This window comes from Pocillopora damicornis, chromosome 1 (genome assembly GCF_964200805.1).
Source record: "Pocillopora damicornis chromosome 1, jaPocDami1.2, whole genome shotgun sequence".
Taxonomy (NCBI): domain Eukaryota; kingdom Metazoa; phylum Cnidaria; class Anthozoa; order Scleractinia; family Pocilloporidae; genus Pocillopora; species Pocillopora damicornis.
In genome coordinates this window covers 12,462,931-12,490,102 of record NC_142670.1, presented here as the reverse complement: position 1 = coordinate 12,490,102, position 27,172 = coordinate 12,462,931, and the positions used below count along the sequence as shown (strand labels likewise).

Sequence of the window (27,172 nt, the reverse complement as noted above, 5' to 3'; positions counted from 1 at the left end):
GCATGGCAAATACTTAATTCCTATTTTTAAGAGAAGAGAAAAAATCTTTGGCGGTAATTAAAGCAGGTATATCAGTCACAATCAACAACACTAATCATAAACTCACAATTTCAATGAAAGCCACAAAGGCGACAAATATCCAGATCAGGTTGTTAGTCGAGGAAAGCCAGCAACTAAACTCAAAGAAGTAAAAGACAATAAAGAAACACAAATTCTCAGCTAATGAAATAATGCCGATTCTAAACTGTATACAAACATATAAAAGAAAAATGCAATGAAACGAATTAAAAGGAGAAAAGCAAAAAGAAACCGCTGAGTATTTTCCTTACTATTTATCACTCGTATAGCTTTGTAACCCTTCTTTTCCAGCAGCGATGCCAAGTGAAATGGCCACCATGATCATTGGAAGACCTATCCATAAAGAAAGGAAGGGAATCGAAACACTTCGCTGGATAACAACACCAGATTTGGCGATCTGAAAGCATGGTTACAGTTACCAGAGGATGTTGTAAAATTATGAACTTACCCCATGAGATGACGTGATACATGTACATCTTGGTGTTAATGTTGTAAACTTTCACAACGAAGAAGTAGAGATAAATTCCCTCGACCAGCATCCAACAGAAAGCGGCCATGAATAAATATTGCATCAGAGCTGATATTGCAACACAAGCAGCCTGTGAAAAGAAAGAGTTTTCGTATAACTCTTAACGTGCTCCTTTCGACAAGATATCTACGGTGCAAAGAGTAAATTCATTCTATGAATAGAAAGAGAAGCCACTGACTTTGTTTTCTGTGGCGTTTATCCCGGCTAGGAAGATGATCTGTCCAACTCCAAGGGACATAGAAACACTCAGTCGAATTTGAGAGAGAGGTTGACGAACATCTCTGATGAAATAATAGTAAAAAAAAAAAAGAATCAATGAGACAGAAGCAACAACAACAATAACAACACATTGAAGACAGCAAGAACAGCAAAACACAGCAAAATTGAATTAAAGACAGAACAATATGGCAAAAATATTATCTAAGTCTTGACAGCAAAAGAAAAGAAAAAGCCAGTAAATATTCAGTAATATTATTATTAAATATACTTGTATTCAGAAAGGACAAAAAGGAAAATATTACGGAAAAATGTCTAAACCTAAACAATTCATAGACTGTGAAACCACGAGTTGTCCGAGCGTTCTTGATGGGGCATGAATTGTAGCTTGAATTTGTGAATTATCCGACATGCATGATCTTGTTTGCATGGTGATTTGCATTGGGATCTCTTTTATCATCAACCTTGTTGAGGGGAGTTAAGAATCTACCTCATTATTATTCCGGTACATTACTTACGTGAAGCAAGAATAAAGTATGAATGTGAAAAGTATCCCGACGATGGAAAGGCTCAGTCCCACGTAGGTGATAATTTCCAGAATTGTTTCGTCCTCCTCAGTGAGCTGTGTAAAAAAAAAAAGTAAAGGACAAAATTGAGTTAGTTCATTGAGTCCATAAAATAATTGAATAAGGAAAAAAATAACTTTATTACCTTTGTGCTACTGTCGTAGTCTATTAAAACGGCAAAATGCGTCAAATGATTGCAGCTGCAAACTGTTTCTTCTGAGTTGCTTTTTGATGTAACTACATGGCATCCTTCCTCTGAAAAGCTGTCAGACATGGGAAAAAAGTAAAGTTAACAAAAGGGCACATAATTATTCAATGTTTGTGGAAGACGTGATGTTTTATAATTTTTCTTCCATTGTAGTCCTAGTTGCGAGAACATTTCAATCAGACTTCCTCTCTCTAAAAATGACAACATGTTGGCTTCCAGGAAAGTGTTTATCTGCACAAAAACATCTGAGAAAGTTCATTCATTCTCCTCCCAACTTAGTTTGATTTAGGAATGAATAGATACTATACAATAATATATGGTGGTATTTTTACCTTTCGCTGAGGCCACTCCAAAACATACAGCGCTTCTCTACTGTCAAGACCTGAAAATGGATTCTATCCTGTCAGAATAGATCAAAACAACGCATAGCAGCTAATTTTCATGTTACCTTTAGGTTTTTGAACTTTAGGATGACATTTTCTCGCAATTTCTTTGGCTTGGGGTCCACAGTTACGGCCATAACCCTGGAGTTGATATACCTATGAAGAAATTGTATTTGAAAATGATCAGAACCAAGGAAGCAACATTACATACTTTTGGTAGATTAAAGCGAATTTCCTATGAAGGTGGAATCGTCAGAGACAAGCAGGGAGTACTCGAACCTTAGTTAGGGCTTTTGGAAAGTTTCTAGGTTCAGGTTAGTTGAACTTAGATCTTATGTGTTTCCGTGTTATGTGTTTTTGGGGGTAAACGACATGGAATAATATGAAAATAACGTCACCTTTGGTTGTCCGTTTCACTCCTGATGGCTTGATCTGTCAGAAGTAGGTTATGCAGATCCTTGTACAAAAAGGCAACTACCAAGGATCCTTAAAGCCCCCCGAAGAATCAACAAAAAAAGTCATCAAGTAATAACAAGAAAAGCCATAAATTTTTTTTTTCAATACAGAAATTTCGATTGGAGAAATCAAGGTAATAATGAAAGTTGTAAAGTTACCACAATAGTTAATACAAACCATTTTCCTCAAAATTTGAAGAAGCAATATCGATTCTCGCTTGCCATTGTTCTTTTTCAAAGTGGAAGCCACTTGCATTCTGGTGATAGGCTTTTTGAATGACCAAAACTGTCGGAAAAAATGAGAAAGGAAAGTACTTATAATGAAATTTACCATAGCATATCTACGCGAACATGCGTTTTGCGGTATACACAAATATTCCATAACCTTATTGAATGAACGGGTATTGTTTGTATCTTATTTGCCCTTCAACAACTATTCGACGATTTCAACCATTTTACAAGGTTTTTTCAATGTAAAACTGATAAATAACCGAGTAGTACTGGAGGGACTAAATTGTGAAAGCTCAACTCGTTCCTCGAACCGTTTCGTTGGAGAACTATAGAGTTCATTGGGGAACTTTTACGAGTAGGGTTAAAAATCTTGCATTTATATGCATCGCAAACGACAGGCCAATTTTGAGTTCAGTGTATAGTATGAAGTAAGTGGAAAGTATTGGTAGAATTTGACAATTTCAGTTAGCAAAGTGTTACTCACCAATCTATTATTTAAGAAAAGTTTCAATAAACAGAGTGAGAAGAACGGTTTCACAATTTGAAGGATTCCGATTCTCACCCATTTTTGAGAGAACGATCCTTTCTGAAGATCTCATTCCACTCAGGTGTCGCTTTCCATAATTAAGAGCAAATTTCACCACGGCCTGTGCCACTTTAAAGATGGATTTTTGTAGTGTTTTAACGTCTTCCCTACCGTCTTTTGTGATGTTCTTGATTTTTATGGCAAAATCTTCAAACACAGTTACAGCTTCCTACATTTGCATAAAATATTTCCAGGTCATTAAGTAGCCAGTCTTATATATACAATTCATATTAAGAATGCGGAAAAAGTCCAGCAGGAGGCTCCAAATGGTGTCCAGGGTATTCATTGGCTAAAGAACTCTTTTAGGAGCCTGGATTATTTTTAAGCCTTGCCATTTTCACCTTATATGGTTTAATTAATGGTGGTTTATCCTTAAAGGTCAGATATTTACTTTTTATCGTTTAAAAACATATATCAAAATTAAAAAGCCTTCATGTTATGATAATTACATACTTGTATGGAAGACTTTCTGGTAATATTTAATCCGCAAAATTTTGAAACATACTTCTTTGCCTGCAACAAAAAATAATGTCTCTCACATTTGTAAATGGGGAAGATCCCGAAAAGCGACATGCATAAAAACGGTAAATGACTATTTGGAAAACATACCAGCTGCTGAACGGGCGATGGCAACGGCGATAGGGAGGTTGCAAGGGATGAATCTTTAAAGAAAAATACTAATCAAGACCGAATCATACAAAAAAATTGCCTCAGTATTACAATGTAAGGGCAAAAATGCGGACGGAAGGTGGAGTAACAAAATGGCCGCCATGAACGATGAAAACTCTTAAATGCACTCGATTTTTTATTGGTTCTGCAGAACACTCTTATTGTTTCCTTTGCATTAATTTCGCGGTCTTTCGCACACCGGCTTGTTTAATCGATGATCAGATAGGCCTGTAAGATGTTTTCGAAAATACTGGTAAATTGAATAGTAGTACAATAATATATCCCTGAATTATTGGTTTAACATTTAATACTAGTTCACATTTTGCCCAGTTTTTGTCATTTCAACTTGCCCATACGGAGTTTGGAGAATGACACGCAAATCGCAAAATATCCGCGCGTATTTATTGTTAAACCACTGAATATGACGTATTCATTTCTTATTTTATCTTGAATTGTCTCTGATGAATTTATGGCTCCTTTTGGGATTTTTGGTTTAACCTTAACCGTCATGCTGGAAAAAGGTTTAATTCAGCGCTTTTATTTGAATAATTTGACGGATTTGTTAATTAAGGCATTACGTACGAGAGAAAATGATCGGGAGGCTCCTTGTCCAGGCCTTGAAATGTATGTCTTCCGAGATATCCTCATGAAAGCCAGCATCTATCTGATCTTCCGATGTAATAACTAATAAAAATTTCTTCGCGTGAATTAAAGTTTACAGTTTTAAAAGGGCGCTTCATGTTTTCGCACAAGCAAAAAGAAACGCATAACGCTAAGCGAAACTTGAATCGCGTGGGAGCTATGACAACCGCAGTGAAAAGTGAGTAAAAAATTGACTCTAGCCTTCTATTTTTCGTGTAACAACGGTTTTTTACTATCACAAATGCATTAAAGTGACCAACTCCTCTTACCAAACTGTTGCGTGCAAGGTGGTCCAGCGTGGACTTGGTCAGAGTCCTGCGAAGGGTTTTTTCCAGGAGCCGGATTTGCTGAAAAAATATGACAAATACAATACAGAAGAATTAATTTTTCCAAAAGGTAATCAAATTGTTCTGTTTTGAGGAGCACTATTATTCAAGTTAAGCACTGCTTTGTGCCTGCACCGGAAATAATCATTTTAAATGAATTTTTTATCATAATAAAATAATGTTTGCGTGCAGAATGGTATGTTGCTCGCACGATCACCTCAGAAGGGTATGTATTTTGTAGCAATGAGATTGCCGCTTTTTTGGTATGTATATCACACCAACCAGATTGCCGCATTAGGATATGTATCTCGCACCAATTACATCGTAGCAATTTGATATCTTACACCAATCACAGCGTTTGGGAATTGTTTTTTTGTAAAGGATGTTATGGAATCTGGAGGCCGTGCGCAAAAAATGACATTAACCAGAAATTTTGGATTTATTGAATAAGTGCAGACTTCTATATCGGGATGTGAAAGGTTTACATTTAACTTGTTGTATCACTCTTAATTTCAAAGGCGTTTTAGCCGCTCCTTTTCTCACAACGCACACGTTACACAACTTACTTCCGTCACGCACTATGAAGACAACGCACAACCATTCCCAATAATTGAACTACCCTTACATCAATTAAATTCCAACTCAAGAAAATATATCTACGCCCTCTGGTGACATATGAGAACTGAGGTGGCCCTCGCTATAGAGCAGTCGTTGCTAAGTCGATCGAAATGTCCGCCATATTTGAATTAGATGGAGCATGGTCATTTTATTATGTTCACTGCACATTTTGCATTGTATTGAAATTAGCTCCTACAACTTTAAAGTTCAAACGATCGGATGTTTAAATAGAATACAATAAACAAAAAAATTATTTCCCTATTGGAAGAACAACTAAGTCTGCAAGTCTTTGGTATTGATTTTATAAAGTGATAATTGGCATATATCTTAACCGACATGAGTCACTAGCTCTTCCCAAAAGATAACGCACTTCACATCATTACGCGTTATTATCTAACAAAGCAACTGGACTGATAATTCTTTGCTATTTGTATTCACCGTCATTTTATTCAATCGACAGGATAAATGAACAGCATGAAAATAACTGATGACTGAAAGTTTCACAACTGTTTTTACTCGTAATAGTGATAGTAACAGAACCATCTGTCACTTCCCTCTGCTTACATGGTTCAAAGTTAGACAAGTATTTAATAAAAACTTCACTGGGTTTGTTTCATTTATGCAAATTTTATTGTAAACTTGATCCTGATTGTCAGAGGGTTTATGTAAATTCTGTTGTAAGTATCACAAACTTTAGCAAAGAATGTTTTTATTACGCTTAAGCGCTTCTGGTACCTTTTTAGGGTACTCGAAATAACATTAAAAACAACAACAACAACGACAAAAAATCAACTCACCCTTGGAAATCTCACAAATATAAGCGTGTTGGTTTCCCCAATGTGTATCATTAACACTACCAAACACGCCCCGCTCGCCATTATTGTTCAGCTTGTACATGAAAGCCGCGACGTGTTCACTACTTGGCTCCCCTATTCCCCATTTACGAATAGTCAGAGGTCCTCCATTCACCCAGGTCCAATTCCCGGCTATTTTTCTTAAACCAATACTCCATTTATTTTTATAGTTCGTAGAATTTCGCCTTTGAATCTCGTCATTAATGAAATTCCATTCCTCTTCGGTTTCAAAGGAAACTAGGTCCCCTCCTTGCCTTTGGCAGTTGTATCTGCTCCACTGCCAGGACCATCCATCCACAGAAATTATGTACCAAGAGTTATTAAAAGTTATATTTGGGCATTCTACAAAATGGTAAAGATGACAACAAAAATACTAATTATCATAATGATGACAAATAAACTCATAATTATAGTAATAATGATAACATAAAATGATTATAATCACAATCTCAATAAAGGAGAAACATAAATGAGATGGAAACGTAACTTATTCTCTATTTGATTCCTATTTTTTGATATTATGTTTGATCAGTGTCAATTGATACAATACATTCGTTCTTCACTACGGCGTCCACCATCTCTGACCTGCTTTTCTGACTTAGTTAATTTCACATTGACTAAGATTATCTGTGAATTCATGTAATTTTGGTAGTTGAGTTTTTAAATATTAATCAGTTCCTCGTTGAGCTGACACTTAAATTCCCCCTCCCCCCTTCAACCAGAACAGACTTAAAAACGTAAAATTAAATGTGAATATAAGTTCTTATAAATGTGCAACTGGAGATACGCAGTTCACGGTATACAGTTATTACGGGAAAGGTGCAAAAAGCAGCAATTTAAAGTGCACGAGGCAATCTGGAAATTAATATTTGGGTAACGGTTATCAATATGCATATAAAAAAATAAGGATAAATTAATCAGGGTTAGCTCGATCTGTTTTTCGTTTTTCGTGCAGTTTAGAATTTAAAATCAGTCTTGTAAATAAAATAAGTTCATCAAACATGTGAAACCTAAAGTGACATTTTCTTAGCTTTCCCTGAACTCTGAGGTCAAGTCTAACCATGACCTAAAAGCTACCCGCAGTACCTTTCGGGGTTATCGCTTGCACTTCCGACACGCTTTTTCCGACAACCTTTCTCGAAAGAACTGTATTTATTATTTGTTTTTCTCAGAGGGCGCAGTTACAAATCCTGAAATCCTATTGATCTATAACGCGGTCCGGAATTTCCTCTTTCTGCCCACAGGCACGGTATCGCTTGCGGGAGGCGCAAGCTACATCCCTACACACGTGATTGCACCAAACAAACGAGCAAAATCCCACAACTTCAAAACCCAGACTTGAATTTATTTGCAATTACTTTTCACTTAAATTTGTCTACCAAACCGGCACCGTTGTGGTTGTTGTGGCTGTTGTTGTTGATATTTTTAAAGTGTGCTTGTGTTTTTTTCTTGCGCACTTTCTAATAGACAGGTGTCAGATTTTGACAGATATTTGTACAAAAAATGTTTGAAACTCTGCTTTAAATCACCTTTTTTCATCACACAAATAAAAATATTTCGGTGAAGCCATTCTTTAAATTGCAATACCTCAGTCTGTTCCACCTACTCGCTCAAAAATTTTTCAGTTCATGGAGGACCTTGCCGTAATTACAGCCCTGACTCATTAGGGTTCTTTTGGAAAACATCTCGTAAAGTATACGAAAAAACTGTTATTCACCAGCTGAGGTCGGTCCATATTGGGAAAAACTGCACTCTGCCTAAAGTACCGGTGGTCAAGACCTCGGGCACAATCTTACCCAATACGGACCTCCCTGTCAGTAAATAACATTTATCACTAACTACAAGAAACACAAACACGCACACACACAGAAAAATAAAATACTTGGATTCGTTATGTTCAAATAGCATACATACACTCACTGATCTCAGTGAACACGTCTTGTAACTTGTGGCAAAGGAAAATTCTGTCGGCTAGATTATCCTAACCGCAGCGCGCTGGACAAAAGTTGGGAAACGTACGATTTCGGTCGCTGTTTTCCAGCTGTAGTTGATGCAAAAAAGGACAATACTAGAGTAATTCAATTTCCTTTTGAAACATGTCTCCCGGAAATTAGTATGTTCAACTACTAATACGCGCTTTAAAATTCATTCACTGCTCACACGTACAAGTTAGGTGAGCTGAGCATATTCTGTGAACAATAATTTTACTTTTAAGAAGCAAGAGCAATTTTCATGACACAACTGCAAGACTGTAATTTTTCAGCACATAATATATCATAACATAGCCCGCGTGCATGCCCTATACAAGTCCTACTGAGTTGCTATGAACAAAATCTTTATTTGCGCACGCCCGTGCGTAAATAAGATGACGTGAGCTTTTTTTTTTTTCCCCTGGCTTCAGAATTTCTGTCCTGTTAAGCTGCAGTGCAGTTTCCCTCTCTTAGGAATACGAAAGAAACCAGCGAGGAACTGCCCAATTTTTCAATCGGCATTAATCTTTTAGGTCCTGATCCACTGGGAATTCATTCATGAGTTCATTTGGCTTTGATTTTGTCCATTTCTCCGTAAACTTTGAGCTTTTCATTCACGGTTATCGGTTAACTGGATCAAAAGTTCTCGCTCAAACCAAAGTCATGAGGGGACGCAAATCGTCTGCACTGTAAGTACATATCAAGCTCCGTAGGTGATTTAATCCCATTAAATATGAGATATTTATGTCAGCGTTTGCATGGTTAGTATCGTTAGCGCCTCTTCCGGTTGGATCTGGACAATGTTTGGTATTTTTTCCCAGATTGCTTTTCAGTGCATGTAGTTTCCGATGTGCATGAAGATTTTCCAGATATTCCCCTCAAAATGGCGCCGAGGAAAGGTTTTTCGACCTTCTCTCGCGTGGTCAGTGAGGGATTAAGCGATCAGAGTTACTGGTACGTGCTCACAACTGAAATTTGTGGAATAACTCCCTTACAATATTTAAAGCGATCGCCGATCGTGAAAACTTTTCCTGAAGATTTCTGCAGAGTTGAAAGCGGCAAACTTTGGCTTCTTGATGGGCGCCCTTTCGTCAACAAGAAAAGTTCAAGTGCATTCGAAGTTGTTTGCTCGTCTTTTGGGCTTGTATCGGCTATTCTGAGGAAGAAAACAAGTTCTGAAGAACGAGGATCCGCCGCGATTTATAAGGTGAAAGAATTTCTGAATGGCTTGGATTTTAGTTCCCTTAAAGGAGACGACGACGACGTGAATTGCGAGCGACCACGTGCAGCTCGGCGCCTTTCAATGCCTCCTCAATTCAACACTCCTAAGACGAAAGAAACGCCTGTCCCGGTTCATTTGACTCCTCCAAGCAGTGGCAGTCTTAGTTCCCCAAATCTTAAGGAGATTTGTGAAAGAAATGATTTGGAGACCCCAGAAAAGACTTTCCTTATTAAAAAAAGGGGGAGCCGCGTTCTCCAAGATGTACAAGGCATCTGTGAAAGGAGCCGGGAGGATTTGTCAACGGTGCTTTCCAGCATGTGTGCCTTTGATGATCCTGAGGCGAAAGCTATCGTAAATGAGATTGTGGAGGATGTGGCCCTGAAGAAAGGAGTTAAAAGGACAGTGGAAGAGCTTGTTGGCGATGAAACGTTTTCTTTATACGTGGAAAGCCTCCGAGTTCCAGATTGGGTGTTACTATATTTCAAGACCAAGGCAAGGATATCTGGTAATACTTGGCAAGCCGTAATCAATATCACCAAACTTGGAAGGACAGGGGTAAGGTTTATTCTTAGCAATCAATGTTACAAGGCTAAATGTTTTGCCTACTTTATGGCGACCGCTATCACAAATCAATAACCAGCCTAAAGGGAAGTTCCTAACAGTCACATTCGCTCTTTTCAAAAAGCCGTTTTTTTGACAAATTGTCATTATTTGCTTGAAGTTTAGTCGCTCATGAAAATTTCCGTTTTTAAGATACAGTAGGATCGGTGGTAAAAAGGCTTTAAAAGTTTTAGAATTTTGGCTTCTCTGCCTCTAAGATGTAGAAAGACCATTGACACCGTAAACTTCCCTGAAGAGTTTTTGAGACTGATAAATTGTTGCCAGCTTAGCACAACTTTAGGATGGCGTCAATCATTAATTTCAAGGGTGGAGAGGCAGCATTGCATAGTGTTGATCTCTCAGAAGGGCTCCTTCTTTTGTAAAGGACATGCCCGCACTCAGATTTATCCCAACTTGGAAGCAGTGCTATAGTAACAAATTAAATGCTTGAAAGTGATTCAAGAAGTGAAAGTCTTATTATTATTTATTATTACAATGATAATGGCTGATTTTTTAACCCTCAGTTATCAATGTGTTTTCCATGTTAATTTTGTTGTTTTTAATTTTTGTTTTGCTTTCTTTCTTTGGTATCCATTTTAGAAATCCTCTGACACACCAATATTGTTAAATCTTAATCAAATAAAGGCTGCCAAAAAAGTGATCTTTGGAGTTTGTAAAGAATACATGGATGTGAAAAAGGTGCCAACTCCTTTACAAGGTTATCAGGTGGATTTGTATCCTGTTTTGGAGCTGATTGTTCGTGAGCAAAGGCTGCATAAGATGTGCTCACCAACTCTCAAACTTCTGATCAAGATAGATGGAAGACCCTTTTGTGGTAAATACAGACTGTCAGGTTTAAGTATGCAGTTATAAATTATAGAACAATACCTTATCTCAGAGTAAATGTGTAGCTGTGTATAATTTTGGTCCCATGAATGTGAATGAAATAATAACTGTTTCTATTATTATTTTTTTATGATCAGGTAGAAATCAGGTGTTGGTAGGTCTGGTTGCCCGTCTTAATCCTGTATACAGCATACAGAGTGCAAAGTCTGTTTACCCACTGGCCATTGCCAATTGTAAAGAAAACAGGTTCATCATCAATTTCTATTCTATGTTACCAAAATACTTTTTCTCCTTTGCTTGGCATGGTTATGAACTGTTTACCACCCACAGTATAGACACTTTTCCATTTAAGCTCTCCGTACTGAAAGCCTGTAGTTTTGTAGACTATATATGACAGTTTTCATTGTTGTAATGTTGGCTTTCCAGTGGCTCCAAGATCTGACAAATGTAACACCCACACACACAACCAAAAAATACCCACACATAATTAGACAGAAAGAAAAAAAAAAACTACAAACCCTTTTGCAATATAAGAACCTTACTCCAACACAAGCTCAGTAAATAATAAGTTTCATTGATTGTCTTTATGCCTAATGTTATTTTGATAGGGAAAGCCTGAAGGTACTTCTAAAGGATGTGAATGAGCAAAAGAGAATTATCAAGAACCAAGGAATTTTTGTTGATGGCATCAAGTTCAATGTAGAATTTGATGGTAAGATGTTTCTGCCAGTTTATCGCATAAAGGTTGTTTGCAAGAACAACCCTGATCTTTTAAGGGAGGGGGGATGCTGACTTTCTTTTTTTGAAACTTGAGGGTTTTTTTTCCATTATCAGTGAAGCTGACCAATATTTTAAACAATAAGTTATTTTTCTACATGTATGTCATCATAATTCTTTATTATTGTTGTTTTTTGTCATATCTTAGTTTCATTGGACTACAAAACACTGATCCTTCTTTTGGTAAAGAAAGGGGATCTTGATTTTCAACTTGATGGTCGAGGGGTAAATGTGGAATTTTGCTTTATATGCAATGCAATCAGGGTTAGTATTTGTGTTGGTGTACATGTGGATGTATAAGCATTTTTTTAGTCGTTGAAGTTCATCAGTTGCAATACACAAGCTGCAGTCTTCACTAACAATGCAACCACAAAATTTTGTAAGATAATATTAATTTAATTTGAGATAATTCCAATCCCCATTAGGGTTGCAAATGTCATGATGTAGCCCCAGATGAAACCTGCCTGGAATGCCTACGAAGCAAGTGTAACATAGGCAGGTATATTTTTAGTTTAGCCTTTCATGATCATTACTTAATGAACAGGCTTACTTAGGAAGTGCTTGTGGCCTTTTGGGTATCAGAGTTGATGCATTGGTGAGAGCAGCCACCTTCCACCAATCTGGTTTTTTATCCAGGCACTCTAGTTTTCCCCTTTAATGGAAAACCAACATTTGACTTCATTGATTTTGGGTTGTCTCTTTTTGTTTAATTATTAGTCAAGAGCACTTGTGCTTGGCTAAATACCCTTGAGACTTAAATAAAGTCATCATTGTCATTTTTATTTAACATTGTTTCTTGAGTTTTAAGTTTCATTGAGTTATTCCCATTTATTTATTGCCATGGTCTTCATGAGGCTATGATTTTTTATTTATAAATACATTGTAAATGCATCATTGTTATTCATGTATTTGCAGATCAACTGGAATTCGGGATGATCTCCTTTTTCTCCTTGATGAAGAGCTTACAAGCATTCAGTTGTGTGCTCTCCATATGGAGATGCGCAATACAGAGCAGTTGCTTGCGTCCATTGGTCTGATTGCCTACAAGATTGGTTCACTTCCAGAAGCCAATCAAGCCCTGAAGTGCTTTGGCCCAGAGTCTTTTCATGGTGATAGAATTTCTGTTAAGAAGAAGAGTGGTCAGGAGTCTGCCATTTCAAAACAGAATATTCACGTGAGCTCTATGTCAGGTGCGTGAGTGGTTGAATTACTGGCTTTGTGTGTATTTTAAAATTGATTTGCTTTGTGGGTATCTATTATTTTTCTCATTGTGATAAACACATTTCAGGTCCAACAGAATTTGAAATTCTTCAAAACCTTGAGGAGATTGTGGGACTCTCCCTTCCACTGGACAAGTTAAAGCTCTCCTACATGGATGTAAACACTGCCAAGAATTTCATTCTTAACCGTGTTACATTTTGTCAGTCCCGTATTGATGTAAGTCTTTGATAGCAGATGTGGCATTGGCAAGTACCTTCACTATTTACAACTGTGTTTGTGATTGAATATAAAATACACTTGAATGTTATATAAAATGCAAAACACATGGCTTTCTTTTTGTGTATATTGTTGCAAGCTTCATTATGAACTGTACATACTTATTTAATCAGTCCTGATAAAATAGGTTTGTCAATCACCATCCCCACAATGTGAATCAGTGGTAAATGCCAAATAGAATCCTTGTCCATGATAACTTGTGAGTATCTAGTGCACAGGTTTTTGAGTTTGCTTTGTTCTTTTTCCCTTCTTAATTGTAGTGTAAGGAATGGGGTTTCCTTTTGAAAGATATTTTTGGAAGCAGCCTTGGAACTGGGGATTATGGGCACTTGCTTATTGACCATGCCCCCATGCTTATGAGACGCTTTTTGTCAATGACTGAGTTTAGTCAGCAGGGATTTGAAGCATCCCATAAGGACCAGCGTCAGCTTTGGCTTAAAGCCACAAGCCATGATCAGCATGGGGAAGCCTCATCAAGTAAGTGTAAATAGTAACCAATACTGATAATGAATTGGCAGTTGTTGAAAGGGTGTGTGTTTCTGTTTGACTGTGAAAAAAAGACAGTGCAAGGAAGGTAATGTATTTAATGAGAATATGGACCCTGATTGTGTAGGAAACCAATTAAAGTGGCCATTTATTTCTAAGTTAGATATTGATTTCCATTGAATTACAGTTGAACAAATGCTGGTGCACTTTTATGCAGAACGGATGTTGTTTTTTCGTCTATCTCTCCGAGAAGCCTTAAAGTCAATTCATGGTAAGCATTAATTTATTGTGCATTCTTGCCCTCACTGACACTACTCCTGCTTTTCTTGAAATAGAAGCTAATTGGCTTTGAATAAACTCGTGAATTCTCCAAAAAATGCTTTGGTTCTTGCCCAATGCCCTATCATAACCTCAAAAACTTCATAACTTAGAAACTGTAGAAGTTGCCAAAATAAGATTAATCTATACTCTGTTTGGATGGAACTGTTAAATTTAAAAAAAAAAAAAAAGCAACAAGAATAGAAAGTATCATCCAAAAAAGTACCATCAACTTGATTGAAAGGTAGTGTTATCTTTATTAATTACTTGCTATCTTTATTGATGTGTGATGTGTGATGTGTGGCTTGGAGTATAGCAGTTATTTTCATAAATTAGCTTCATTCTTGGTCTGCTAGGGATTCACAATACATTCAGAATTCTCTCATGCACTTCGCAAAAGTTTAACTGGCTCCTCTGTCCTCCTTTTTTTTTTTTTTTTTACTTTTTCATTGAACAGTTATTAATTTAAACAATTCATTGGTTTGCACTTCACCAAACTTTTGTAATAGAGAGTTTTCTCTCATTACAGGAAAGACATTGGAAAATCAGAACACTTTTCAATTCTACTTTTCTGGCTGTGGTTGGAAAGCAAAGTCCATTTCTTGGGAATCAAGTGATATCCTCTGGATCAAACTTTTGGACAAACTCATGTTCATGATGTTTGGGGAGGATTTCTTCGAGTATGTATTTGATGAGAAAAGAACATGCTATGTGCATGATGGTTTCAAGCCACAGTTTGTTTACAACAGACATGAATGGAATTGTGAATATGAAAATATGATTTCCAATTCCTTTGGCTTTACCAGCAAAATGCAAGGTAAGTCAGACATCATATGGTGGGGTAGGTTTATTGATTGAGCCAATAATACCCAGCTCTATTCTATTCCTATCTGTTCATTGGCCTATTTTGCTTAAGGTTGAAATGTAGCTTTTTATGTCCATCACAGGTGACCTGAAAGTGTTCCAGCAGCAGAAAATGCCCAGCAAATTTTCAAAGGCAATTCAAAATCAACCAGAGATTGCAAAAGGTAAAACCAAAATACTCTGAACACAGATACAGTATGTTTGCACTGCTGATCTTTAGTCACTGGTTTAAAACTGTAATATACTTTTATGAGCTATGGGGAAATTCTTTTTGCACTAATGGACGTGTAGTAACGCAAAGGCATTAGACCCATGACTCTCATAATGCCACTGTAGCTCTAAAGGGATCAAGATTCAAGCAAATTTTGAAAAATGTCTTAGTGGTATATTTCAAAGAAAAATCAAGAGAGTGTATTGATAGCATTGTTTTGGCTCTTCTGGTTTAAAGGTCACTGATGTATGAGTCTGTAGAATGTGTTTGATAAACACATCTGCACGTGTGTTTACTAAAATGATCCAAAACCAACAAAATTTTACTACTTCTACAGTACACCAGTGTGATCATAAACATGGCTGTCACTTTGTCATAGATAGAATGAGTTTGGTGCTACTCCTATTTCTCACTTACTAAGAGAAAACTATCTCAGGTTTTTTTCGTTATTTAACTATTTTTCCAAGCTCATGCAAAACCTCACACTCAACTACATCACCTTCTCTCCACTTAGCTTAGTTGGCACTTTGAAACTCCAATGCGCTCTTGCTCTGTCTTGAAAGCAATTTACATATACACTTTTATGTGTAATACTGTAGGTGCAAGCCACAAAAATCATGCCTTACTTGTAGATGAACATCTCCATCAAAGACCATCCAATGTTGCTGGCAAAGGAAATACTTCGACTGATCAAGCCAGGTATCTTTTTAAAAATGGTCTGTTTCGAAATCAAGTTACACCAACAATGGTCAATACGCTGTTGTTTTCATGGTCTAATGTACTTTTATCATGGGGTATTAACTTCCTTATTTTCAGTTTTAAAGTTTTCTTGCTTTTGTTTGAGATTATGCTATTTATAAATATTATTTAATTTTCATTTGTTTTCATGATTCCAGGGTAATAGCTGTGTTTCCACCACCACCAGCAGTAGCAAAAATCCAGGTCTTACAGATGGACCTTGCCACATTGAAGAATGGGATGGAAGTCAATGATTCCATTGTTGAATTTTTTCTTATGTAAGTAATATATCAATGTAAGAATATCACTGTACTTGATTTAGTGAGAACCTGCAAATGTAGCTGTTTTTTTTTCTTTTTAATGTGTCCTCAGGTAAATGTAAAACATCACAAATAATTTATTATTATTCTTTTCCTTCAATTTTTTGGCTAAAATTTTGCCCTATGTTAAAGGGGTTGCTGATGCAAAGAGCTCATACTTCATCCTCTTTAAAATCCACCATTTGAGATTGTTGTGCTAATCAATTGATTAATGGCAGTGAAAAATTGCTTTCCAAATTTAATCATCTTTCTGCTTTTAATAGGTACATATCCCAATCATTGGACCAGGATTTGCATGACAGCATTCATGTGTTTAGCTCCTTTTTTTACACTAAGCTGTCAACAAGAGTTCAGATTGGAGAAATCTTTGTCTTGCCTAGGTAATTAATTGTTTTCTTTGCACTTAGATTTAAACACTTAAAGCAGTGTCATCTCTTGTCCTGCAAAAAATAGCTCTTGTAGTAATTGTTGGTAAGCTGAACCATCCTAATGATATACATGTACCCAATATGGTTGGTTTTCTTTGAAGTACATTAATAAAGACAATATTATTTTTTATAATTATTATACATGTTTCTCGTACGTGCTGATGGTCTTTAATAATTATTTGCCTCTCTATGCATCTGTCAGTCCTGATGAAAGATATGTCGAAGCATCTAAGTTTACAAGGAGAGTGGACATTTTCAAAAAGAAGTTTATTTTCATTCCAGTATGTAGAAGGTATTTAAAAGTTCATGATAATTATTATTGTTGCTTATTTTATATCTATCTCTCTCTATGCTATTTTTCTCTGCAAACACCATTGTCATAATATAAACAGTGTCACTGTTTGTTTTATTTTTAGTGGGCATTGGTTCCTATCTGTGATATATAATCTACCAACACTCACAAGCAGAAGAAGAAAGGATGATGGCTGTGCTGTGTAAGCTTTAGCAGAAACATTGTCTTTAAGCCTTTCTAAAAATAGAAAAAAGTATGCTCAAGTCATCTAATGATGTTTGATCTAAAATGCATTGAGGGCTTCGTGTTGTAGCAATAACTTTGTTGAATGGTGAAGTTGAGGATTTTGACTAATTCTTGTTGGGAAAAGACACCAACTGAAGAGAAAATTAATATTGCAGTGGAATCTTCTTTTTAGAGTTCCAATTCTGATGATTGACTCCATTGTTTATGGCTCAGATAGAAAGAACTTCACTTGTTCTCCCTCCTCACGAGAACAAGAAGCAAACATTATCAGAAGGTATGCACTATACTATTTTCATTTTTTTTTAAACACCAGACACCTCCTGCAGTACAGCAACTGTATCATTTGTTTGTTTTTAGTTTTATAGAATGTGAGTGGACGGCTAAAATGAATGAATGTCCAAGTCCACACTTTACTTCCAAGACTATGCCTGTCCTCTATCCCAAGGTATTAAAATCTCTAGTCTTCTTCTTAAGGGTTGTCATTTCAAGTTGCATTTTTCAGGGCAAAATTAATGCTAAAGTATCTAAATGTAGATAGGAAACACTATCTTGTACTGAGGCTGACTGAAGTACTGAAAAAATTGGATAGTATTACGATGGTGGTGAATGTTTGGTTATACAGCTTGTCTTTTTGTCATTTACTGTGAATTAGCAGAATAAAATCCAACTATAGATATCTGGTGCATTAAATATAAACTTATTGGTAATTCTATAAAGAATAATTCATGTCTACTCAAATCAGTTAAAGCAACCCAATAACCATTGTCAGACTGTAACTCCAGAGGTGAGAAACATTTAGAGACCACTGTAGTTATGATAGTAATATTTAAAAAGACAAATGGATAAATAACGGCATTCTTGAACCCTTAGGTACCTCAGCAAGAAAACGGGTATGATTGCGGAGTATTTGTTATGCTGTTCTTCGAAGGATTCTCAAGGCGAAAGGTTAGGATAAGGTTATAAACATTTTAAAACATAATTTCCATCTCAGCTGAGCAAGACAATGATTCTCTGTTTGTTTTCTCTCTTTTAGTTTCCAGTAGGCGAGCTTCTTTCAGACAAAATTCTCCAGTGGTATAACCAAGCTTCAGCATTTCATTTGAGAGAGAGAGTCACAGACATCCTTTTGGCTATGGGAGCTAGAATTTGAGACTTTACAACTACTGTTATCGTCATCTTATGTTCAGTTGCCATGACGCATGTAAAGAATGATTAGTTGAAATCTATTATTTTCCATTCATAAAAAAACGGTGGTGAACGCATTGAACAAAAGGCTTTATTTGTCGTAAGGTTCCCATGTGAACAATGAGTTGGTAACGGTAAGGGTGATAACCCCTTCGTAACATATCCCTGGCCCAAGTCTGACAAAACGTTTTCTGCTGCTATGGTTTTTGTCTCAATATTACACCCAAAAGTTGCGCTTAACAACGATGCTTGACTTTCAAATTATAATTCTCATTCTACGTAACCTGATTATCGACATATCGTGGGTTTTGTTTTAAAAGCAGATGCTGTTGGGGCATGATAGTCTGCGCAGGTATCGGAATAAACGTGCGCTAAAGTTTTTCCATTGAAGCCGCGAGAAAAATGTTTAGGGTTCGCCGATCGTATGAATTCCACGTGCGTATTACATCCGGCCAGCTACATAAGCTAAATGCTTGATTGTATGTATGTCCCTCCGTCATTGTTTTAATGCCATTTGAGTTGAGATTCCAAAAAGAAATAAAGAAAAAGAAAAAAAAATGAAATCATTCTTTGTGTTTCTTTTTACTGAATAGTTGGGGTCGATTTACACGAAAGATCACAAAAGTGAAACCACTTTTATTAAGTCCTATCTTATTCATCCGGAAATACTCAACATAATTAATTATAAGTAGTTTCTTGTGGACCTAATTGTAAATGATGTATTTATAGTTCTTTAAAGTGTAAAAGTTTAAGCGTTAACAGGAACAAAAAATGAAATTGTTGAACTTCTAAATTGAAGTTTTTTTGACATAGAAACGCAGAGTCAGTTTCCCATAAAGCGATCTCGAGTATAAGCTTGGCCACCAAATTAACTCAACTTCTCGAGTGGAACGGCCCTCCCCCGTGCTAATTTCCATTGACGATCGACTCGTTGGTCGTGGTACTGGTTTTTTTGCCCTTGCTTTGGCAAATTCAAGAGCCGCCTCAGCTTCCATATTTGAAATATCAGGAACTTCGTCCTGGTTACTGAACAATGCATGGGACTTAAACAGCAAAGAGTCCTGCTCTTCTAGAATCCTTTTGAACGTTTGCTCCTCAAATATTTTGTACGACAATCGTCTTGCCGTTCTTTTAAAAATAGGCTGGCGGCGGTGTGAAACATCGCGAACACTATCAAGCCTCGGACTTTCCAACCGATGCAAAATGTGACGAAAATACCGCTCGGGTACTTGAAAACAGTCGATATGACACCACTTTCCTATCAAGAAATGAACCGAACCGTGTTAACAACAGCTTCCAAAACAGAGAAATATTTAAACCATAGTATTCACCTGGATGATCAGGTACCAATGACATGTTTATTCTCTCCACCAAAGCGGATAGCCATTTCAGATATTCTTGAAGTTCTGCGTCGTTTCCAAGCACAGTTGCTTTTGGCTCATCGCAGCGATTGCCAAATTCATCCACAAATATGTTTGTTGTCTCAAAAAGGCTGTCTTCATGATGCTTCAGTTCGTAGTGTTTTCTTAGAGAAACACCTGTTTTGAATTTTTTCCCACAAAAGCGACAGAAAACTGCAAACGGCATGACTAACTCTCGTGAGTTTGAGTCGAAATTGTGCACTTGGCCAATAACGGAAACTGAAGAAAATGTCTCAAAGTCTCACTTTCATGTTATAATTGAAACAAAGAAAATTAAGAACGTCCTGAAACTGTTAGATATGGGCCGGAAGTATCGCTTGATTAATGTTTGTGAGTTACAAAAGAATGCAAACTGCTACAGACTTAAAATATTGCACTTTGTAAAAAAAGAGAGAGATTAAAAAGAGAGAGATTCGAGAAGAGGCTTTTTTTTTCAAAACTTCAATGCATCAGTTGAGGCTATGCAATTCTTTTTGAAAAGACAAAAGAAACTCTTTGGATACAAATGTGTGATAATTACGCGTGTCAGTCACGGATTAGAGCCTTAAGCGAACTGAAGGATTTTTCTTTGGAGCGACCAAGTAATTTTGCGTGATGTCGAGAACTTCAAATTGCAAACGGCAGTTACTTACTGTCTTGAGTTTTAGTCGAAATTGCGCACTTGGCCAATGACTGAAACTGAAGAATAAGTCTCACTTTAATGTTATAATTGAAACAAAGAAAATTAGTAACGTCCTCAGTAAAACAAAGGAAATAATACAGCGTTAGATGTGGGAGAAGTATCACTTCATCCGAATGTATGTGAGCCAGCAACTTCAATTTTCAAGATAATCAACTGAGTTTCGAAAGAATGCAAAGTACTACAGACTTTATATGTTACACTTTGTGAACAAATACAAAAAGGGATTCGAGAAGAGGCTTTTCAAAAGTTGAACGCATCAGTGGTTTAGGCTATGCTAATTCTACTTCAAAAGACAAAAGGAAGTCTTTGCATACAAACGTGCGATAATTACGCGTGTCAGTGATTACGGATTAAACCTTCTTAAGCGAAGAACGATCTCTCAGGGCTGGAGCAAGCAAGTAATTTTGCATGATGCCGAGGTTCAGAAAACATTCAATTGAAGAAAAGCGCAGAAGAACAAAGGTACGAAAACAAAGGAAGAAGTTCAACAGAAAATTCCAGAAGACTGTTGCAGTTAAGCGGAAAACTGAAATCAGTGACCGTGAGGAAACAACGAGAGCTGATCAAAACGAAAGTCAAGAGGAGGTTACCGTAAGGAAACCACAACTGCAAGTAGAATGTCCTTCTTCGTCTTTTGATGAAACCCAGGTTGGAAATGTTCCTTTCGCTGAATCATCATGCTCTGATAAAGTTTGCAGGATCGAAAACTGAGAAGGTTCATCGGTTAGGGGATCGAGACAAACGAACAACTCACTTCAAAAGAGACAGGCCGTTTTGAAGCCATAAGAGAAGAACCTTTATTATCGTTTCATAAAAAAAAGAATGCTATTGGTTGTCGGTCAAAAATATAATTCTTACTGTAAAGTATATTTAAAATTATGATTTTGTTAACCAACGAAACGCGAATTTCAATGTATCGTGGAAACACCACAGTGAAAACAGTTCAGCAAACAACTCGACTTACTCAACTGCTTTGTTTATAAAAATAAACATTCACTTGCCATTCTACTGCCTCTTAAATGCTAAATAGAACATTAATTTAAATTTAGAAAGAAAGAAACCAAGGATTTCAGTTTATTTTGTTACAGTTTCTGTGGTGGCTTTCTGTCGAAAAAATTCGAGCGTTTCCGCATCACTTATCATGAATATGTTGTTCCGAACACATGGCATGGGAAAAAGAACTAGCGAAATACCTATGGTATAATTGTAGAGATTTGTTGCAAAAATTCTTCAACAGTAGGCCTATCACCCGGGTTTTGGTCAGTGGCTTTTTTCACAAGCACCCGCACCTTCTCATAAAAACCTATTAAACACGACACAGCCTTCAGCATTCTTCCTAAAGAGTAAATGTCACTAGAAATGCTGTAACGTCTTTCTTTTTGGACTTCTGGGGCTAAATAGATCTTTCTTGAAGAGCAGGACGAACTTCGTTTTGAGGATGGCAACCCCAGCTTGGTGCTTTTACCGAAATCAATAAGAATCGGGTCGTATTTCGCAGAGTCGGACTTTCTTTCCAATACTACATTGTTAGCTTTTACGTCATTATGAAGGTAGCCTTTTGAATGAACATAGCTCAAGGTGGAAGCTATCTCTATAAACAGTGAAATACAATCTGTTGAATTAAGCAGGTTTTTGCTTGCTGCCTGATGAAGAGTAGTGCTTTCTTGGTTGATGCCATGGAACTGTAGAACAAGGCATAGGGGCAAGCTCTTTGTAACTACTCCAAACAACATTGGGAGGTTGGCATGATCCCCCAATGCAGTTATAACCCCTGCTTCATGAAGAAGGTTTTTCTTTGCCCTGTCCTGTTCTCCGGCGTTGTCATTGTGTGTCATTTGCTTCACAATAACGGCGATCCCGCGGTAACTTGCTTTGAAGCATTGGCCAAAACTTCCACTACCAACGGAATGTTGGGTTAGATACTCCAAATGTTCCGGAATCAATTCTTTAAAGTTGCATTTGAATTCTTTATCTGACATACTCTTAAAATGGATATTTTTCTGACTAACAATGCGTTGAAACGTTGTCTGTGCCAAAAATGACCTTGAATGTTGAGTCGGCTTGCGTCTTGCGTCGTCTCCAAGCGCCATCCGAAGCATTGTTGCAGATCTTGAACAATGTACATCCAAGAGGGTTGTTAATCGTGGTCTCTTCGCATTACTTACCATTTCTTCTTTAGAATTAGCCTCAAGCACGATAAGTCCGCTTTCGTTGCCTACCTGTTCTGTATCCAGATTTGGAGAAAACGATTTCTTATCTACCAAGCTCGTCTCAGCCACATTTGGTCCATCATTGATTCTCAGCAGAACTTCAGTATTAGCGAGCAGAGCCAGATTACTCGCATTCTTCTGCTGTCGCTTTCGCTTTCGCTTTCTCCATTCTCTATTTTGTTTTCGTTTCTCCTCGGGAGTATTTTTTCGCGATTTCACTTCCCGTTTATTTGGTATTTCCAGCTTATTGGAGGCTTCAAGGTCCGCCGGCATTTTACTAATGCATTCCCAAGCAAGAAGAGGGAAATAGTTAAACACGTGCTCTTGCATCCGATCTCACAATTTACAAAACTTCATTATTCTTGTGAAAAATGATAGCCGTCCTATTGAAACTTGATGATAGGTATAAGCCGGCAAAGAAAACAGTGCAAAAGCAATTATCTGTCACATCGATGTCAGCAGCAACAGGATTATGACACCTTACAGGAAAGCTGCCTGGAGCGTTCAAAAAGTCCCATACATTTTCTTAGACTAAAAGTCTAAGAAAATGTATGGGACTCTCCGGGATACTTACAGTACAGACGATTTGCGTCCCCTCATGTAAAATGTGTCGTGTTTTTAACCAGCCAATAGGGGCGTTTCTTTACTTTTTGTGCGTTGTGAGAATTTTGCACTCTATTACAATAAAAGGCTTCTTCGCGCAGATCCTTGTTGTCGCTCTGCTATAAAAGAGTTTGCTCATGCTTTTAGCTGTGCGTATATCGAATTATGGATGCACTTGAGAAGTCTGGAGAGCACTCAAAAAGCTACAGTTGCTATCGGCTGCGCCTCGAGCTACTCTTACGCATTTTTCGTGCTCTCCAAACTTCCCGCGTGCACCCATAACTAGTTATACGCACGCTAAGCATGAACAAATTCTTAACATTATGGTTAGAATGTGATCTTACCTCCGGGCGTCTCGCAAATATAGGCATTTCTTCTAGGCGAAGAGATACTATTAAAGAGCCCTCCATTCTTAGTTATCTCCGCCCTTTTGCCTTTTTTCCTTGGCTCAGAATCTCGCCATTTCGAAATATTCAGTTGTTCTCCACTCAGCCAAGTCCAAACCCCGCCTTTCTTCTCTAAACCAATGTGCCACGCACTAGCATTCGAAGTACCACGCTTTTGAATCTCACGATTGATAAACTGCCATTCTTCCTCAGTTTCTATGGAGACTAAATAACCTTTCTGGTAGGAGCAAGCATCCTTGTTTCGATCCCAAATTCTTCCGCTTTTCGAAAAAAAGTAAGAGGAGTTTTTGAAACAGGTTGCTTGGCACTCTATGAGAAAAAAATAAAGGAATAAATAAATAAATAAAAAAACGTATACTGATGATAACAATAATGCTGATACGAATATAGAAGCGATCCCCGATCCTCTATGAACGGTTATATACGGGAATTGAATGCATGACCTCTGAGATACCGGTGCAGCGCTCTACCAACTGAGCTAACAAGCCGACTGGGAACTCAATTTATTTTTTCAGGCCACATTTTCATTACTACTTAAGTAGTGTTCATAACTGTTCATCAGCCGCAGTGCACATATATGATTTTCATATATTTACAGTATGGAATAATGCTGATGATGGACACGAAAAAGTGTTTTTTATACAATTAATTTCAATAACAAATGATGGGCATCAAAATCCTCTACCTCACTGAAGCAAAAATTACAGTTAGGCTACGTAACGTTTTGAAAGTGGAAATTGGGGAGATCAGGATAATAGCACCGTTATTCATAGAATTTTTGTTTTGCTCTCCAACTTACGTTTTAAATCACAATCCGATGTAATTCTAACAGCAAGTCTATGGCTCATTATTGGCATAATCAGTCAGATATTGTCTTTTTTTACCGTTCATGTTAAGGTGCATAAATGTTAAAATTGAAATTACACTGCCTAACCTGTTCCTGGCAAATCCATGAACAAACGAAGGATGACTGTGGAAGAGATTAAGCAAATAAATTGATTGTTATCTCAAGAATAACATTTGAAACAATGAAAAAGTTTATTAGATTTCGAGTTAGATGTTGCTAATGCATTTTATTTGCTACACGCCCTTTGATATCTACCCACGAATTTATTACCTTAGTAGGGAGCAGACAGAGAAATTTTGATAAATGCCGCATCTCCGCAATTTACCAACCAGCTGAACAAAAATTGTTAGATGTGGAAAATATTTTTAAGGATACGGTAGACCTTCGCGAATGTACTTCGGAAAATTCTTTAAACGGGTTATTCGGAGTGCAACCAAATTATAAAACAATGAAAAGGATGTAAAATACGCTATCCAGAATAAAAATAGTGTTTCGTTTTAGTTTGCAGCAATTCAAAACGGACGACGGCTGTTTCTTTAAGCGAAGAAATCGGGTTTCAAATCTGACCGCTCAAATAACACTTTTACACACTTTAACCCGTAATGCTCGTAGAATTTCAGGGTAATCCATTGAACATGGCTGAATAGAGGACTTTATTAAAAGCCCAATTTTTTCATTTGAGCATAAATCAAAAAAGAAAAAAAGGAGTTCATTGCTGAATTTTAATACATAAAAAATTGTTATATTTTTAAGGGTTATTTCAATTATGTTTCTGTGACTGCACTTCATATTAACCCCTCAGCTTATTCTGAAAATCAATTTTCAAAAATTAAAGAAGAGTTATGATGTTTTAACGTACGACGATGAAGGAAAAAAATTACACCAATTCAACCATTTTTTTCCAACCCCCCGGTCGAATATCAAACTTGAAATCAGTCTAATCTAGTTCCAATTTAAGTGGACCCTGTTGATTAAGTTCGATCGTTTATCTAAGCACGTCGAATGTACAACAACCATCTGAAGCATAAAAAGAGGAGACGTCTATCCCTTTTGATATCTTGTCATAATGACATAAAACGACAGCAATTAAGCTATTCCTGCATCCTTAATATGGCTGCCAAAGCTGTTTTGTGGACCACCATGACGCAAACAACATGACCACCGCGTAAATGTCTCGCTTGTGCTATTTGCTTTATGATTACTTTGCTCATATAGTTTAAATTGCTTCAGGAATCCAATTTATAAGAGATCCTTCTTCAGTTATAAACTAAGAGTTTAATGCGGACATCTTTAGAGTCTGGTTTGTTTTGTTTTAATTAAGAGTGCCAAATAACCACCACCTGACAATTTTTTTCACGGATTAGTTTGGCTGACTTTCGTAGGATGTCCCGAAATCGATATAAATGTTTCGCAACAGGGGTTTATTAATTTCCGGAGTGTTTTTTATTTCCGGAGTGCAAATTTTACGATTATTTAGCTCAAAAGTCCTTAAAGTAAGACTATAAATCGCAAATGGCATTTCTAGCGATTAATAGTCTGAAAGCGTCTTCTATCACGAATAATAATCGTGGTAAGTACGAATATTAATCGCGTACAAACTCATTAATAGTCGTGTTTGACTGGCTTTTAGACTTAATAGTCGTTTATCGCACGGTTAATAATCGCATCTGACAGCAAATGTCCTTATTTATCGCGAGGAAACGTACTCTTCTCCAAAGAAAGTTCAAGCTCAACCTTTTTTTGAACGGCCGCCATTACGATCAGAATTCAGTATTTCTTCGCACATGGCTTTTTAGGCAATAAATGTCACATATTTGAAGTTTTCTCGGGTTCAAGTTCTCAGTGAACTTCATTTCTGTTCAAAAAATGCGTTTACCAACAAAGTTTTCTTTGTTTTTCACTCTTCCACGAAGTACAGCGCGGGCTTACGGTGTTGTGAGAGACGTAATTAGCGTTTCTTCTCGATGATAATGTACACAAATACGTTAATTTTCGACAGGTTCGATTAAATTGAAGTTTAACCGAGAAAAAATACAAACAAACAGCCAAGTAAGTCGAGGTACGTCAAATTCTTCCCAATTACAGCTTTTTTTGAAGCTGGACGTAAGTTTACGAGCAAGCGACAGATGAAAACGGCAGCGGTGAAGAGTGCCAAAGGTGGAATATGGTAAAATTTTTTTCATGCTTAGATAACTTGCATCCCCTTGCACTAGTAGTGTTGGAAATGCAGAATTGGAAATTGCCAGGCTTAATCCTTTGAAAGGAAGAAAAAGGCAATGTTTAATTAATATCCTTTCCCCGTTTTGTTTTGAAGATACGTAATCCTAGAAAAAAATGCATTGCATTTATGTTGGCGAAGGAGAGAGAAATATTTGAGTCGCGGCCAAATTTCTCCACGCTGCCAGACTCTTTCCAAAACTAGTGCGTTTCCGAAATGGATTCTTCAGGGGCAATAGGGATAATAATCTAACGGAATGGAAAAACCATTCGCGATTTTTTTTGTGAAAACGTATTTTAGAGTTTGCAATGTCACGCCGATTCGGTGAGATGTTTGTTTTGTGATGGCGATATTTATTTAACGGCAAAATATAGTCGTTTTTTACCCGCAACTGATTGCAGGCAACAACAAGAACGGCTTTCC

General features: G+C 37.0%; 5 protein-coding genes across 6 annotated transcripts; 2 read left to right on the top strand and 3 right to left on the bottom strand.

The window, feature by feature from the left end:
- Window positions 1-3,554: 3,554 nt before the first annotated feature.
- On the bottom strand, window positions 3,555-6,776 carry LOC149052045 (uncharacterized). Its single transcript, XM_089180156.1, has 5 exons — window positions 6,305-6,776; window positions 4,833-4,910; window positions 3,862-3,914; window positions 3,706-3,765; window positions 3,555-3,623 (listed from the first exon to the last, which is right to left on the bottom strand). Exons 1-5 carry the CDS (start codon window positions 6,402-6,404, stop codon window positions 3,555-3,557), a joined length of 360 nt encoding a protein of 119 aa, XP_089036282.1. The 5' UTR covers window positions 6,405-6,776.
- A 2,228-nt stretch (window positions 6,777-9,004) lies between these two features.
- On the top strand, window positions 9,005-13,251 carry LOC149052044 (uncharacterized). The gene is made up of 9 exons (XM_089212854.1): window positions 9,005-9,020; window positions 9,153-10,108; window positions 10,754-11,006; window positions 11,137-11,245; window positions 11,608-11,711; window positions 11,925-12,040; window positions 12,202-12,275; window positions 12,692-12,966; window positions 13,065-13,251. Exons 2-9 carry the CDS (start codon window positions 9,215-9,217, stop codon window positions 13,223-13,225), a joined length of 1,986 nt encoding a protein of 661 aa, XP_089068980.1. The 5' UTR covers window positions 9,005-9,020; window positions 9,153-9,214; the 3' UTR covers window positions 13,226-13,251.
- A 10-nt stretch (window positions 13,252-13,261) lies between these two features.
- LOC149052043 (sentrin-specific protease 7-like) lies at window positions 13,262-19,165 on the top strand. Of its 2 annotated transcripts, none has more exons than XM_089214284.1 (13): window positions 13,262-13,750; window positions 13,977-14,030; window positions 14,607-14,894; window positions 15,025-15,105; window positions 15,752-15,851; window positions 16,049-16,168; window positions 16,474-16,590; window positions 16,841-16,930; window positions 17,055-17,132; window positions 17,349-17,450; window positions 17,534-17,621; window positions 18,047-18,121; window positions 18,210-19,165. In XM_089214284.1, exons 1-13 carry the CDS (start codon window positions 13,624-13,626, stop codon window positions 18,324-18,326), a joined length of 1,437 nt encoding a protein of 478 aa, XP_089070410.1. In that variant the 5' UTR covers window positions 13,262-13,623; the 3' UTR covers window positions 18,327-19,165. The 2 variants fall into 2 exon arrangements, with proteins under 2 accessions (XP_089070410.1, XP_089070347.1); XM_089214221.1 differs by having other exon boundaries at window positions 13,264-13,750; window positions 13,947-14,030.
- Window positions 19,150-20,977, bottom strand: LOC149052042 (uncharacterized). The gene is made up of 2 exons (XM_089180861.1): window positions 19,693-20,977; window positions 19,150-19,619 (listed from the first exon to the last, which is right to left on the bottom strand). Exons 1-2 carry the CDS (start codon window positions 19,946-19,948, stop codon window positions 19,150-19,152), a joined length of 726 nt encoding a protein of 241 aa, XP_089036987.1. The 5' UTR covers window positions 19,949-20,977.
- A 259-nt stretch (window positions 20,978-21,236) lies between these two features.
- Window positions 21,237-23,269, bottom strand: LOC149052041 (interferon-induced, double-stranded RNA-activated protein kinase-like). Its single transcript, XM_089214867.1, has one exon. It carries the CDS (start codon window positions 23,002-23,004, stop codon window positions 21,658-21,660), a length of 1,347 nt encoding a protein of 448 aa, XP_089070993.1. The 5' UTR covers window positions 23,005-23,269; the 3' UTR covers window positions 21,237-21,657.
- Window positions 23,270-27,172: the final 3,903 nt, after the last annotated feature.

What these genes read in the sequence shown, in the direction of transcription:
- LOC149052045 (XM_089180156.1), bottom strand. Translation starts at nt 6,404, where the DNA reads ATGTACAAGCTGAACAATAATGGCGAGCGGGGCGTGTTTGGTAGTGTT. An exon ending in ACCTTGCACGCAACAGTTTG is followed by an intron (nt 3,915 to 4,832) that starts GTAAGAGGAGTT and finishes TTTTCTTTAAAG; the next exon opens with ATTCATCCCTTGCAACCTCC. An exon ending in CATCGCCCGTTCAGCAGCTG is followed by an intron (nt 3,766 to 3,861) that starts GTATGTTTTCCA and finishes TTTTTGTTGCAG; the next exon opens with GCAAAGAAGTATGTTTCAAA.
- LOC149052043 (XM_089214221.1), top strand. Translation starts at nt 13,624, where the DNA reads ATGCTTATGAGACGCTTTTTGTCAATGACTGAGTTTAGTCAGCAGGGA. An exon ending in ACTTCGACTGATCAAGCCAG is followed by an intron (nt 15,852 to 16,048) that starts GTATCTTTTTAA and finishes TCATGATTCCAG; the next exon opens with GGTAATAGCTGTGTTTCCAC. An exon ending in GAAATCTTTGTCTTGCCTAG is followed by an intron (nt 16,591 to 16,840) that starts GTAATTAATTGT and finishes TGCATCTGTCAG; the next exon opens with TCCTGATGAAAGATATGTCG.
- LOC149052041 (XM_089214867.1), bottom strand. Translation starts at nt 23,004, where the DNA reads ATGCAAGAGCACGTGTTTAACTATTTCCCTCTTCTTGCTTGGGAATGC.
- LOC149052042 (XM_089180861.1), bottom strand. Translation starts at nt 19,948, where the DNA reads ATGCCGTTTGCAGTTTTCTGTCGCTTTTGTGGGAAAAAATTCAAAACA. An exon ending in ATTGGTACCTGATCATCCAG is followed by an intron (nt 19,620 to 19,692) that starts GTGAATACTATG and finishes ATTTCTTGATAG; the next exon opens with GAAAGTGGTGTCATATCGAC.
- LOC149052044 (XM_089212854.1), top strand. Translation starts at nt 9,215, where the DNA reads ATGGCGCCGAGGAAAGGTTTTTCGACCTTCTCTCGCGTGGTCAGTGAG. An exon ending in TTATATGCAATGCAATCAGG is followed by an intron (nt 12,041 to 12,201) that starts GTTAGTATTTGT and finishes AATCCCCATTAG; the next exon opens with GGTTGCAAATGTCATGATGT. An exon ending in TCACGTGAGCTCTATGTCAG is followed by an intron (nt 12,967 to 13,064) that starts GTGCGTGAGTGG and finishes AACACATTTCAG; the next exon opens with GTCCAACAGAATTTGAAATT.